We start from the raw sequence: 14,289 nt of genomic DNA on the forward strand, positions 1-14,289 counted from the left end.
ATCATCACTGCTGGAAAGCGCTTAACTTAAAAGGGAAATGAAATTCATCATGACTGCTCCTGTTTCTGTTTTCCTGCATTTTTGTTTTTGCACAAAACATTTTTGAGGTGCTGAGTTTGACCTTTCTTGCATTTTTTTCCTGCAGCCACCAGGGGGCAGCAGCCTGTTACGTTTCTCCAAAGTACCTTTAACTGGTGTGTGTGTGTGTGTGTGTGTGTGTGTGTGTGTGTGTGTGTGTGGAGGACATTTAAGCAGAGTGAGGGCATCTGTGGGAGCTGAGGACATTTTGGTCCTCGCTGTGATGCTGAAGCTTTACAGCATTCGTCCTGGGTTTTAGAGTTCTGTGCACACGTCTTGTCAATGTTTTGTTTCACTGTAGACAAAAATAACCAGTGCTGCACAAATACAGGACAAAGATTAGAAATATAAATAGTAAGTACAGAAAAAAAAAGATCCAATGCATAAATTAATGAATAAGGAAGTTACTTCAGTATGAGGAAACATGTATGCGTGCATTACAGTGTTTTTACTTTTCTGTAATCATTGTATGCTGACAGATGTGCCGACAGAACAAAGGTGAAGTAAATTCTTCCTGCTGAAGAATAAAATAATCATTTAGATGCATTATGGGTTCATTTACCTGCTGGTGAGGGAAGATGGGAATTGTAGCATCCATTCTCGGTGCCGCCATTGGAATCGGACGCTTCGACCTGCACGGAGGAAAGAAAGAGAGGTGACGATGCTCGCATCGTGAAACGAGGGCAGCTTATCTAAGAGAGAGAACGTGGAGCGTGTTCATGCAATTGTGAATGTTTTCATTCTCGTGTGTTCCTCTGAATGTTTGTGCCTCGTAGAAATGACCAAGTCTGGTTATCATCAATCATCTGCACTCTGACAGATTAACAGTGTAGTCTGTCAGAGCGGCAGCGTGACAGCATCCATACAGATCTGCTTTTATTCATTCAGCAGGTTTAATAATCAAAAACAAACTGAAACCACCGTGTGATGAAACGTCTAAGCAGGACTTTTACAAATCGCTTTGCTTGTGGCTCTTATAGAAAAAAACATCAGCAGCAGGAAAAGCTTCAATTTCTCCAGAGAAAGTAATAAAAGGAGGTCAGATGTTAACATGTCCTCAACATGTCTTGTTGAGGAGGCCTGGTAATGAACTAATCATGTGATTCAGGTGTGCTGACCCAGGGTGAGATCTAAAACCTGCAGGACACTGGCCCTCGAGGCCTGGAGTTCCCCACCCCTGTCCTACATGTTGGCAGCTCTAGCTGCTAGCTGCCTCCTAGGCTTTGCCTCAGCTAACAGGAGTCCTTGAACTGGACCTCTGGACCATGTTCGTGCTGTTGGAGTGGGGCTTAGCTGGGTAACGCATCTGTCTTCTAAACAGAAGATACTAGGCTCAACTCCCAGCAGTGCTCTCAGACAAGCTAATGACCTTTCTATTTAAATACAGAGAAGCCCCAGCAATCAGGCAACGAACAAGTGCTTTGGCGACAGTGGGAAGGAAAAACCTTTCAACAGGAAGAATCCTCTGGCAGAACCAGGCTCAGGGAGGGGCGGGGCCATCTGAAAACCAGGACCGTGTTGGTTCTTAGCGAGAAGACAGATGTGCGACTTATTTAACACGTCGCAGATACACAACAGATGCTGTTTGACTCTGTGTGCCGACATCTTGGCATTCAGAATTTCAGACTTCGACCTCTTCAGGAATGAAAGTCACACCAAGATCTCCAGGCTGCCAATTAAAGCTGCATTCCTTTTAGTTTCCAGCAGGGGGCGACTCCTGTGGTTGAGAAAAGAAGCAAAATGATGTTTTTGGTCCCATTAGAATAAAAAAGAGAATCAAACAGGATGTTATGATGACGATAAGGTTGTGGTTATCTTCAGTGTGTGGTCTTCTGAGGTTTTTATCTCACGTTCAGTTTCCACCACCCTCTGTCTCTTCACAGGTTCATTACAGTCGTTTTGTTCTGGCGGGAAAAGAAAAATGACCCCGATATGAAAACTTGACTGAAGTCAGTTTATTGTGAGCGGTCCGCCTCATCAGTCGATACAGCTCGAAGGGTGAGCGGGGGTTAACATTGATTTCCTGGCCTGTCTCCACCGCTTCATCACAAGCTTGACCTCACACCAGCAAAACATTTAAAACAATAATAGGAAAGAAAGACGGCGTCTCTTCATCCTGAGCTGAGCATCTTATCTTCATCACCCCGAGGCTCTGTGGTTATGAGAGACCGCAGCCAGCGCTTTGTGGACCAACATTATTTTCCCTCTCAGCTGCCAGACGTCTTCATGGCACAAAGAGACGTAAACGTAATGGCTGAAAGGAGGAAATGATCCGAGCGCAAAGGATGCAGCAGACTGAGGGGAATCCCAAAATCCACAACCTTCATTCCAAGCAGTGGCCGTGCACTTGAATCCAACATCATACACAGGATAACAGGATCAAAACCCGAAGAACTAAGGAAACTTCACAAATTACATTTCAGACAGAGGATGAGCTGAGGCGGTGCACGGAGGCTTAATATCACACAAAGGAGGATTATTTTGAACTGTGAATCATGCAAAGCTGTTGCAGGAGATTGTGAGAATAAAATATGGAGGTGCAGATGAGCAGAACGTGTCCACTTTAACCCCAACGGGACTTTTTATTTATGATATCTGACCAGTTTTTCTGCAGAGTGATTAACGAATGCAAAAAACACAGAATCATAAAAACCGTTAGACACCTTCAGATCTTCTGACACCCCAAACGAGTTATTACCAACCAATGTGACCTCAGAGACTGACAGGTGTAACTGTCACCTGTGTGGGGCCTAAAAGGTTTACATTTTCACATTAACAGAAACATCTGAGCTGCAGCAGGAGGACAAACAGGAAGCTGTTACAGACAGGAAGTGTGAGCAGGGAGGAGTCGGTTCTTACTTGGACATGGTGAGAGCCAGGTTGTAGTTTGCCATCTTGATTTTGTTCTGGGCCTCGAGGTGAGTCATCCCCTCGGTGCTGACACCATCTATGGCGACAATGACATCACCCTGCATCAGGTTACCCTGTGCCGCCTTGCTGCCCGGAGAGATCTGTCCAAACACAGAGACCACGTGTGAGTCACCTTTCACAGGTCAGCGCAGCTCGATCATCCTAAAATTGGTTTTCCACGAAACAATCCATCAAATGGGAAAAGATTCAATCAGCTTTAATGATGAAAACGTCTGCACAACCTAATCTGGACACGACACACATTCATAACACCGTTACAGAAACAGTGCGCCAGCAGAGCGAGGCCTCAACTTTCATGGTTCAGTTACTCAGAGAAAAACACGAGAGGAGCTTTTTACAGAGCTGGAAGATGTTTTTATTTTAGACAGAAAAACAGACGTTCCTGCTCTCATGAGTTAGCTGAGAGGTTTTAAAGAGAGAAGCAAATCACTCCTCATCACCAGGATTTGGCATTTTGAACCATCCATATGAAGCCCCACAGTGATGTCATCAGTTCTTTATGTAACAGCACTTTGGCATCTGCTTGGAACCACACGGTGGGACAGTCACCATTAAGGACACCAAGTTGTATTTTTGTCGACTGGTTTTATTTTTGTGTAGAAATTTAATCCCTGAGAAGTTTCAGGTTGCTCTACACACCAACAGAAAGTGCCCTCCTGTTGTTAACATGGCATTAGCATGACTTAGGCTTGACTTTAAAACCAGTCTGGGAACAGAAGAAGAAGCTAACAGTGACACTGTTCCTGAACACTTTGGGGTTCTGGATCTTTAATACATTTCAATTCAAGTCAATTTTATTTTTATCTCCAAATCACAGCAGCAGTTATCTCAAGGTGCTTTAGATTGTAAGTTAGCAACAATACTGAGGAACCCAAAAACTCAGCCCCAAGGCGCTGTGGCTTAGCTAGTCAAAGCACCTGTTTAGTAAATAGGAGATCCTCGGTTCAAATCCCAGCAGTACCTTTTGGTACAACTTTATTATTATTAATCAGACCTAAGATCCATTGGACTTCATGTGACCTTAACAATTGACATCATGCAGGAGGCTCTGTATGTGGTCCTCCTGGTGACTGCAGGGATGCACACATTCAGAGGAAGGTTGCTATAAAATAACATCCTTTGATGTAGTCTCTCTCTTCACTTGCATACCCACCACGGAAGCAGTGGAGACTGTCAGAAAACAACTACAAGAAGACAGCTCCTTGGAAGACAGGACCAACTTCACACCCGATCAGATTTGCACACTGTTAGACCTCTGCCTCACCACAACATACTTCAAATACAACGAGGGTTTCTACGGACAAAAACATGGCTGTGCCATGGGCTCCCCCGTGTCACCTATCGTAGCCAACCTTTACATGGAGGAAGTGGAAAGAAAGGCTCTTGGCTCTTTTAAAGGGAGAGCACCCAGCCACTGGTACAGATATGTAGACGACACCTGGGTCAAAATCAAGACACAAGAAGTGGAATCCTTCACTGCGCACATTAACGCCGTGGATAAAAACATCAAGTTCACCAGGGAAGACACAAAGGATAACTGCTTGCCTTTCCTGGACTGCGCTGTGCACATTGAAGAGAATGGCAACCTCAACATTGAAGTTTACCGGAAGCCCACACACACGGACCAGTACCTCCTCTTTGACTCCCATCACCCTCTGGAACACAAACTTGGGGTAATCAGGACCCTACACCACCGGGCAGAACATGTTCCCTCTAAGCCTGAAGGGAAAAAGAAGGAACACACACACGTAAAGGAAGCACTTAAAACATGCGTTTATCCTAATTGGGCGTTCATAAAGTCAGCAAAGAGGCACAGAAAAGAAGATCAGACACCAGCGAGGGAGGATAAGAAAGACAGACGCAACAACATTTTCATCCCCTATGTAGCCGGTGTATCAGAGAAACTCAGGAGAGTTTTCTCCAAGCACGACATCCCAGTGTACTTCAGACCCAGCAACACACTCAGACACAAACTGGTTCACCCGAAAGACAAAACTCCAAAACACAGACTTAACAACGTGGTGTATGCTTGTTACGCCCCTAGTCTAGGCGTGTAGAGACGCACATAAGGTTGGAGGAGAGAGAGACAAGTACCCGCCCTGATTCCCAAGCCAAACATCCAAAACCAGTTGTGAGTAAAAAAAAAGGTGATTTTATTGAAGGTAATGAAGCATAGCTCCAGGCTGAACCCAGGCCAAAATAATAAACAAAACCAACTAAATCCCACCAGAGAAAACTAACTAAACCCTAGGAAAGAAACAAAACAAACAAAAGACAATACTAACCCTCGCTCCCTAACCCGGAAAACAGGAGAAAACGGTTCCCAAAGAAAAAGGCGGCTCACCCCTTCCGCTTCAGCCTATGGGTGCCTAAGCACTAAGTTAACACACGGAGAGCGGCTCTCACAGAACACGCTCACACAAACACACAGCAAAAGTAGAGGCTGGAAACCAGGGCCAGGACCGCGTCGGCTGTCAAACTGCTCGCTCGCTCGCTTCTCTCTCTCTCTCTCTTCCCGGCGGGAGCTCTCAGAACGGCTTTTTGAACGCGGTCACGTGTTCCACGGTCCAATCAGCTGCTCACTACTCTTCATCAGGGGAGGGACCTGCAAAGAGTCTCAAGCACAGTAAAAAGACAGAACAAAACAGCCCACACAGAGATCTTATGGCCACAGCCGTAACAATGCTGTACAGTGCAGCGAGGAATGCCCAGACCTCTACATTGGAGAGACCAAACAGCCACTTCACAAGCGCATGGCACAACATAGAAGAGCCACCTCCACAGGACAAGACTCAGCAGTTCATCTGCATCTAAAGGTCAAAGGTCACTCTTTCGAGGATGCCAATGTTCACATTTTGGACAGAGAGAACAGATGGTTTGAAAGAGGAGTGAAAGAGGCCATCTATGTCCACTGTGAGCGACCATCTTTGAACAGAGGCGGTGGTTTACGACACCAACTGTCTGCCATCTATAATCCAGTTTTGAGATCCTTCCCAGACGCCTTAACGCCCACTCACATCCTGGGCCATCTGGCCTCAGGAAATCACATGATAGGGTGGGGCCAGGTTTCACAATGGGCTCACCCGAAACCCTGGCTGATTAGGTCCCACACCCGCTTTCACACCTTGGCTCATGTGATTAGGTAGAGGATCATCAGGGGGTCCTTTGTCCCTCTTTGGGGGGAAACTCCCACGGGGTTTAAATCTGGGACTCTCCACCAGTTGACCCTAGAACTGAAGAATCTTCTTGGATGAGAGGTGAAACATCTTCAAGCAACTTAAAGAAGTCCAGACGCTTTTCTTTCCGAGCTCCTTAGACTATGATGACCTGGATGACTGAGAACCTTCACAGACAACAGCCTTTTACCATTTTTTGGATGGATGTGTGCAATAAGCTAGCATTCTGAGTATGTTTATAAAATGCTGACTGTAAGTCGAGACCAAGTGTAAAATCATAACTTATTAGAAAGTGAGACTTTGGATTCCCGCTGAAAGGAAAAGCTACAAAAACACAGCTTATCTGTTAGTTGTTGAGTAGCCACTGCTGGGATTCGAACCCAGGACCGCCTGTTTACCAGACAGGTGCTTTGACCAGTTAAGCCACAGCGCCTCCTACATTCTGCTTTTTACTGTATCTCAAACTGTGATATGTGGAAGCTGTCCAATCAGTGTGCGCGGGCCTCCTGTCTGTGCTCCATGCCTGGTTGAAGAGGAGCTAACGATCGTGCCCTAAATATGTGACGTCTCACATCATCAACAGTGGCTCAACGATTTTCAGGACCGCCTCCAAGGGGGACGACCCCCTCTAAGAGGTTTTCACCTGTTTTAGAAGTGAAGAGTTTGTGAATGTGAACATCTCACAGACAGAAGAAGTCCAGCTGCCGTCGGTTCAGGCTCTCCAGACCAGCATGGATGACCTCTGGCTGGTGTTGCTGTCCATGGTGCTGAAATGATGCTACTGATATTATCAATTATTTCTATATGATATTATTTGAGAAAGAGAAAGAATATGAGATGGTCCCAAAATGGTCCGTCGCCCAGGGCGTCTCACCGTGACGCTACACCTGTTTGTCAAACATCAGGGTGGAGTGGATCCAGGGACATTTTTTGTGTTTTAACCTTGCAGCTATACCCACATGGCACGATTTATGTTCCAGCTCCCCTTTAAAACTCTTAATGGTGATGTGGTGAGAGCCTCCAGTAGTTACTGAGCACAGTCGCTGTGCTCAGTAACTACTGAAGCATGCTCCGGTATCACAGGAGTTTATTAATCAAATACAGAGCAGGAGGATGGAAAAATCAATCGAGGAATATGAAGTGTGAGAGTTGGCTGTAGGATCCTCCATCAGCTTGTTGGATGTGACCGAGCGCCCCGCTTCATCATGCAGCTCTGATCGAATCTTTGTCCAACAGGAAAGGTGGTTGGTGCACAAATACATTGTTACCATCATTATCTTCTCTCCATGCAGTGTACCGTTACTGAGTGCACATCTACCCTCAGATGAGCATTGCTGCTTTGTCTCTGAGCAGTGCAGGGCTGGGACGGCAGATGCCTGGGAAGATGACAACCTCTACATCGTTACGGCTCGCTCTGTCCTCCCGAACCTCCAGCCTGCAGAAGCTCAGACTGGTCTAATCTCAGTGTTTTCACATACACCATCTTAACTGATTCAAGGGAGGAACCTTGTTTAAAAAGACCAGGGGACCATCGTAGTTCTTTAATAATAGATAATCGGGGTCCTGGGCGAGGGGCTATGGCTTAGCTGGTCAAAGCATCTGTCTTGTAAACAGGAGATCCTGGGTTCAGCAGTGCTTTCATGTAAATGAAATTAAAATTTAGCTTATCTGACTTCACTGAACCTGCTGATTTAATCAGAAAAATGGAAGATGGGTAAACATTTGAAAATGACACCTTGTCTTTATTCTTCAGTCAGTAAGCCTGATGCTGTTAAATCATTGCTAACGGAAGTAACAATAAACACAAGCAGCAGGACGACTGTCAGCTGTTCAGTCCTCGGTGATTCAGGAATACGATGCCAAACTTGGCCGGTTTGCTGCTCTGAGTCAAAGGAAAACCACAGTTTGAGTTAAATGGCGTGAAACACATGGAGGAACTGCTGGGATTTGAAGCCAGGATCTCCTATTTACAAAGCAGGCACTTTAACCTGCTAAGCTACAGTGCCTTACATGCACGCTATGAGATACTAAAGCTAACATATTTAATCGACCCTCTGCTTCTTTAACCAGGTTAAACGATGTTATAACCAGGTGATAATATGGTTCAGCATCCATCACCGGTCATCAATGGCCCTTCAGTTTTCTCACCAAAGCTGAAATCATTCATTTATACTTAGATGCTCTTCATTTACTCTTCATTTATATCTTAATAATATTATTTCTGATCAGTTTCATCCAGCTCTACATCAGGATTGAGCAAAATGAGAAAAAATGGAGGCCGAGCTGAAGGCGATGTTCAGTGAGCAGGATGGAGACGAGTCCATCAGAGGCTGAGATGGTCTGAGCATGTGCAGAGGAGGGAGGCTGGAGGAGGTTCATGGATGTAGTGATGGAGGAGGATGCTGGGATAGGAGATGATCTGCTGTACGGAGACCTGAGGGAAGCAGCTGTAAGAAGTTAACTGAAGGAAATCTTCAGTGAAAGCAGGAAGGAGGAGGCAAAAATGATGTGCTGTAGGTCAGCAGGTCACAGCACCTACATGTGCTCTGACCTGCTGGGTTCATGTCCCAGCAGTGCCTGAAGGAGCTTTTTCTACATAGTCCACAGTGACATCACCCTGACGATCAGCCTGTAGGAGCTCTGCAGTGTCGGCCTCTCTCATCCAAACGTTTGTTTGCTGCTTTCAGCTTTTCTCGTCACGGCCGAGCTGCAACAATGTGAGGCCTGTCCGGGCTGCAGAGTGGCCTAGTTTCACTGGGAGCCATTCACACTGACCTACATACACACACACACATGCACGGACAACCTTAGGGGTGTCCGAGGTGAGATGATGTCAGAGGAGGCGGGTCTCCTTCTCTTTACGGTCGTTTGTGTTCTCTCTGGACAACAAAGAGTTAAAACTGAGGCTCTGGGCTTTCTCTGACAGCAGCGACAGTAACAGTAGATGAGCTGAGAAAGCAGAGATAAGACGTGTGTGTGTGTCCTTCAGAGGCTAAAAACAGCCCGCTGCCTGTCAGCAGCTGCTCGCCGCCTCGCTGCAGAGATAAACAGCGGCTGATTATTTCTCACATTGATTCATAAAGTTAAGTTTTATTTGTTTGCATCGGATCTTTTTTTTTGGGCCATTTTGCATGCCTGTGTAACATTTTGTCCCTGTACTGTGGGCCGGTCCCACAGCTGTGGGCTGAGTGGATCTGTGACGGCCACTCGTTCCCGTCGTCCTCACAGTGGTTTTGCTTCCTCGTTGAAGTCATCCTTCAGTCTGAACTTTTGTTGCTTCTTTCGGTCTCTTTTCAATCGTCTTCCATCCTCAACTAACCATTTGTGTTACCTTTGTGTGTCCTTACATGTGTGTTTTATGAGCCTTTGTAGTGATTTGTATCCTTTAGTTTGCACTTTCTCTGATTCTTTTGGCCTCCTCACAGTGAACTCATCTTTTGAGTTCATTTTGTGTGTCCTCTTCTGCCGGTGCACATCCTTTTGTAGCAGCTTTTCATCTGTATGAAGTTTGCTTTTGGTCCTTTTCCTTCCATTTTTATGCATTTTGCAGGCATATTTTGATCTTGGTTGTATATCTGGTATGTGCACTTAGTCTCTTTTTGTGTCTCCTCACAGTTGTTTTGAATCTGTTTTGGGTCCAGTATGACTGAAGAAGGCCACAGTTGTTTTGACCCTCCTGCTTAATCTAAAGAAACGCACCTCTGTGCAGTCTGACTAAAGCTGCTTGGTCTATTTGTGTCGATCTCACAGCTGAAACTTGTATTAAACTCCCCGCTGACCTACTAAAACCGAGCCCAGTCTTGGTTCTCATGTCTCTGCAGGGTGAGCTTATTTGGGGTTTCCTGAAACCATTTGGGATCCCCTGACCAGCAGCAGCGTATGCAGCTGTGCAGGAAGCAGCGGGGTCAGCGGGGAGCTCGCTGAGTGCTGAGTCAGCTCCGTGTGTTTGTTACAGCGGGCATCGAGTTACCGCCGGCTCGGCTTTCACCCCGACTGTAAAACTCGAGTGAGCTTTGAGCTGTGAGAGGAGCAGCAGGACCACTCAGAGCTCTGTGAAGCTTTGTAAGAAAATCATTGATTAAACGCAGACATGAAGTAAAAGCACAGGAATCTCTGCTGCGTGGGAACAAAGGTCATTTATGTCTGAAAAAACAGCCACAGAGAAAGACTATGTGTCCTTCAGCAACTGCAGACTTTCTGGTATTTACTTTTTCATCTTTTATTTCTTTAGCTGAGAACAGAAATGCCTCAAAATAAGAAGAAATTCTTTGTTTTCACACAAACACACCTTTAACTGCTCAGAGAGACATTTAAAGATGTGTTTGTGACTCTGTCCCAACATTTGGGGACAATCCCACAAACTGTGACTCTGAGTCGATGACGTAAACAGGAGATCTCTAGTTCTGCCCTTCATACCAACTCACATGTGTGAAAAATATATCATAACAAAAAAAAACAAACACAAAAGAATGGCTTATACATTTATAGCTACAAAATCTATAAAACACACAGCACAAGTGAGGCACTGTGGCTTAGCGGGTCAACGCACCTGTCTCGTATACAGAAGGTCCTGGGTTCAAATCCCAGCAGCGCCTGGTTTAGGCCCAGCTGTGTGATCTTCACACAGCTGAGCCCTGCTTACTGTGAGGGTTTTTAAATGCCGTCAAGATTTCTTCTTTGACTTTGCACAGCAGCTTTTCTCAATTGTTCTGTGTGTTTTATAGATTTTGTAGTTATAGATGAATAAGACATTCGTTTGTGTTTATATGAAAGCAAAGAGACAAATATTATTGTTTATGAACCTTTCCTAAGTTTTGTCTGTGTTGATCTTATACTCTGAGTAATGACCAGATCCACAGATAAGACTCTTTAATTGTCTTATTGACGAGTGTGGTTCTGCTATGTATACTAAAACATCATCTGTGTACGGTGAGATTTCGTATTCTTCATCTTTTATCTTAACTCCTTTGATGTGGTTATTATCCTGATCAATTGTGCTGATGATTCTGTGCTAATAGCAAACAGTACAAAAAGCTGCTGCGCAAAGGTTTGGACAGAAAGACCCTCGAGGTGGTGACACTGTTTTCAAGTCAAAGAAGCAAAGCAGAAATCGTGACGGCATTTTAAAATCAACTCTGAATCAACCTCACAGCCAGGAGGACTCGGCTGTATGAGGAACATGTGGCTGTGGCACCACCAGGAGGCGCTGTGGCACCACCAGGAGGCGCTGTGGCACCACCAGGAGGCGCTGTGGCACCACCAGGAGGCGCTGTGGCACCACCAGGAGGCGCTGTGGCACCACCAGGAGGCGCTGTGGCACCACCAGGAGCTTGTTAAACCGTCTCTATCATGAACAGGAGTTCCTCGGTTCAAATCCCAGCAGCGCCTGCTTAAAGGTAGTAAAATATGAAAAGCTGACAGACCTGGGAAACCGGTTAAATGAACTTTTATCTCTGGGCTGCACAAATGAAACCCATCATGTTCTGGATTCTGGACGATGTAGACAGCGTTGGCCTAACACTGAAAAAAACTCCTGCAGTGTGCCCGTGCATATCCTGCTGTTACTAGACTGTCATCTGGACAGGACGACATTAATTAATATGGGCCAAAATCTGCAGAACATTTGGGCTTTTTAAACGCCATCTGTCATCTATTGAATACATAAATCCTTCACTCCAAACAACCTAAATCAGCGTTTTAAAAAAAAATATCCATGGAAACATTTGAGGAACTAAAACCCGAATTTAGACGTCCTAACACTGATTATTTTAGATCCTTACAATTAAGATCCTACCTGATGTCACATAAGGACTTCTGGACAGAGATCTCCGATGTTGTTCCCGGGATCTGCTGGAGCCACTCGCCTAGCTTGGGAGTCACCGCACCTAGTGCTCCGATTACCACGGGGACCACCGTTACCTTCACTCTCCACATCCTCTCGAGCTCTTCTCTGAGCCCTTGGTATTTCTCCAGCTTCTCGTGTTCCTTCTTCCTGATATTGCTGTCATTCGGACCCGCTACATCGATCACTACGGCCGTCTTCTTCTGTTTGTCTACCACCACTATGTCCGGTTGGTTAGCCACCACCATTTTGTCCGTCTGCATCTGGAAGTCCCACAGGATCTTAGCTCGGTCATTCTCCATCACCCTTGGGGGCATCTCCCATTTTGACCTCAGGACTTCCAGGTTATACTCGGCACAGATGTTCCTGTACACTATGCCGGCCACTTGGTTATGGCGTTCCATGTATGCCTTGCCTGCTAGCATCTTACACCCTGCTGTTATGTGCTGGATTGTCTCTGGGGCATCTTTACACAGCCTGCACCTGGGGTCTTGCCTGGTGTGATAGACCCCAGCCTCTATGGATCTTGTACTCAGAGCTTGTTCTTGTGCTGCCATGATTAGTGCCTCTGTGCTGTCTTTCAGTCCAGCTTTGTCCAGCCACTGGTAGGATTTCTGTATATCAGCCACCTCCTCTATCTGCCGGTGGTACATACCGTGCAGGGGCCTGTCCTTCCATGATGGTTCCTCGTCTTCCTCCTCTTTCTTGGGTTTCTGCTGTCTGAGGTATTCACTGAGCACGCTGTCAGTTGGGGCCATCTTCGTGATGTATTCGTGGATGTTTCTTGTCTCATCCTGGACTGTGGTGCTGACACTCACCAGTCCCCGGCCCCCTTCCTTCCGCTTAGCGTACAGCCTCAGCCTCAGATAAATATGAAGGCATGCTGGCTCGGACGTCGCCCGGATCAACAAGGTCCGTGTCAGGTGTTGAGGAACCAGGGCACCCTGACGACAAGTGGGCTACTGGAACAAGAAGGCATCGGTGGGCAAAAGACGAAAATAGGGCGTTGTTGGAATGCTACTACGCAAGTAACCCTGGCGGAAGGGGTTACATGAATAGGAGGAGGGACCTATGGATTCTTACATATATATATATATATATATATATATATATATATATATATATATACATATATATATATATATATATATATATATATATGTTTAAACGAGGCTCGGACAGAGCGCAAAGGAACTCTGAGAGGGAGAAGATTCATTAAAAATCCTTTTAACTTAAAGCAGCAAAGCTTAAAGTGAAGCTCTTGCAGCTCCTGCAGCTCCTCACCCAATCAGGGATGAAACACGAAGACTGTCCAGCACTGTGATGTCAATTCAATTCAATTTTCAATTCAATTTTATTTACACAGCGCCAAATCACAACAGAAGTCGCCTCAAGGCGCTTTATATTGTACAGTAGATCGCACAATAATAAATACAGAGAAAAACCCAACAATCATATGACCCCCTATGAGCAAGCACTTTGGCGACAGTGGGAAGGAAAAACTCCCTTTTAACAGGAAGAAACCTCCGGCAGAACCAGGCTCAGGGAGGGGCGGGGCCATCTGCTGTGACCGGTTGGGGTGAGAGAAGGAAGACAGGATAAAGACATGCTGTGGAAGAGAGACAGAGGTTAATAACAGATACTAGAAAGCGAAAATTTCAGAAGAAATTTTATGTGTGCCTATGCCGCTGCTAATCACTGTAGTTTGCCATTCATACGGCTACAGAGAGCAAAACTCAGAAGAGCAGCCATTCTCCACCATGAACTATGGTAAAAACAAACACCACTCACGCTTCACAGATGACAGCTTACAGTTTTGTGTAAAGATGAAGTTACCATTACAGCGCCGATTTGCAGACGCTGTGCACACAGGTTCATGAGCAGAAGTCCCATTGTACCACGGCAGACCCGACAATGTTTGCATGAACACGCTTTGAAGCATTACATTATGGACCACTTTTCACACATGCATTCACTTTTTGTTTTTGTTATTTTTACACAGTGTTCTGAATTATGAACAATGGTCTACAGCCAATCTTGTGTATTATTATACAAACTTTGGTTGTGAGATTCAGATAACTATTTAATAAAAGCTAAATATTTTATATGAGAGTAAGAAAGAAAAGTATATCTTTGTGTCCACCTTTCTCTGTTAATGCCCTAGCTGCCCCTGCACAGTTACCAGCTGTCAGCTACACAAAAAAGGAGCTTGGTCTTTGTCTCTCAGAAACAACTCATAACTTCCCTTCAACTCATTCATGT

At 45.5% G+C, this 14,289-nt stretch overlaps 1 protein-coding gene and 2 non-coding genes across 6 annotated transcripts in view; 1 reads left to right on the forward strand and 2 right to left on the reverse strand.

Moving 5' to 3' along the window:
* The window catches only part of LOC116330688 (LIM domain-binding protein 3-like), a 49,207-nt gene that overhangs the window by 20,386 nt on the left and 14,532 nt on the right, over window positions 1-14,289 (reverse strand). For all 4 annotated transcript variants that reach the window (XM_031753101.2, XM_031753104.2, XM_031753103.2 and 1 more), the window contains 2 exons: window positions 2,938-3,089; window positions 641-710 (listed from right to left, as the gene is read on the reverse strand). In XM_031753101.2, the coding sequence (XP_031608961.1) occupies window positions 641-710; window positions 2,938-3,089 (222 nt within the window). The remainder of the gene's footprint in view (window positions 1-640; window positions 711-2,937; window positions 3,090-14,289) is intronic.
* On the reverse strand, window positions 6,545-6,618 carry trnat-ggu. Its single transcript has one exon. It is a non-coding gene; the product is annotated as a tRNA-Thr (tRNA).
* trnat-cgu lies at window positions 10,707-10,780 on the forward strand. The gene has a single exon. It is a non-coding gene; the product is annotated as a tRNA-Thr (tRNA).

This window comes from Oreochromis aureus, linkage group 13, assembly GCF_013358895.1.
Source record: "Oreochromis aureus strain Israel breed Guangdong linkage group 13, ZZ_aureus, whole genome shotgun sequence".
NCBI classification, from domain to species: Eukaryota; Metazoa; Chordata; class Actinopteri; order Cichliformes; family Cichlidae; genus Oreochromis; species Oreochromis aureus.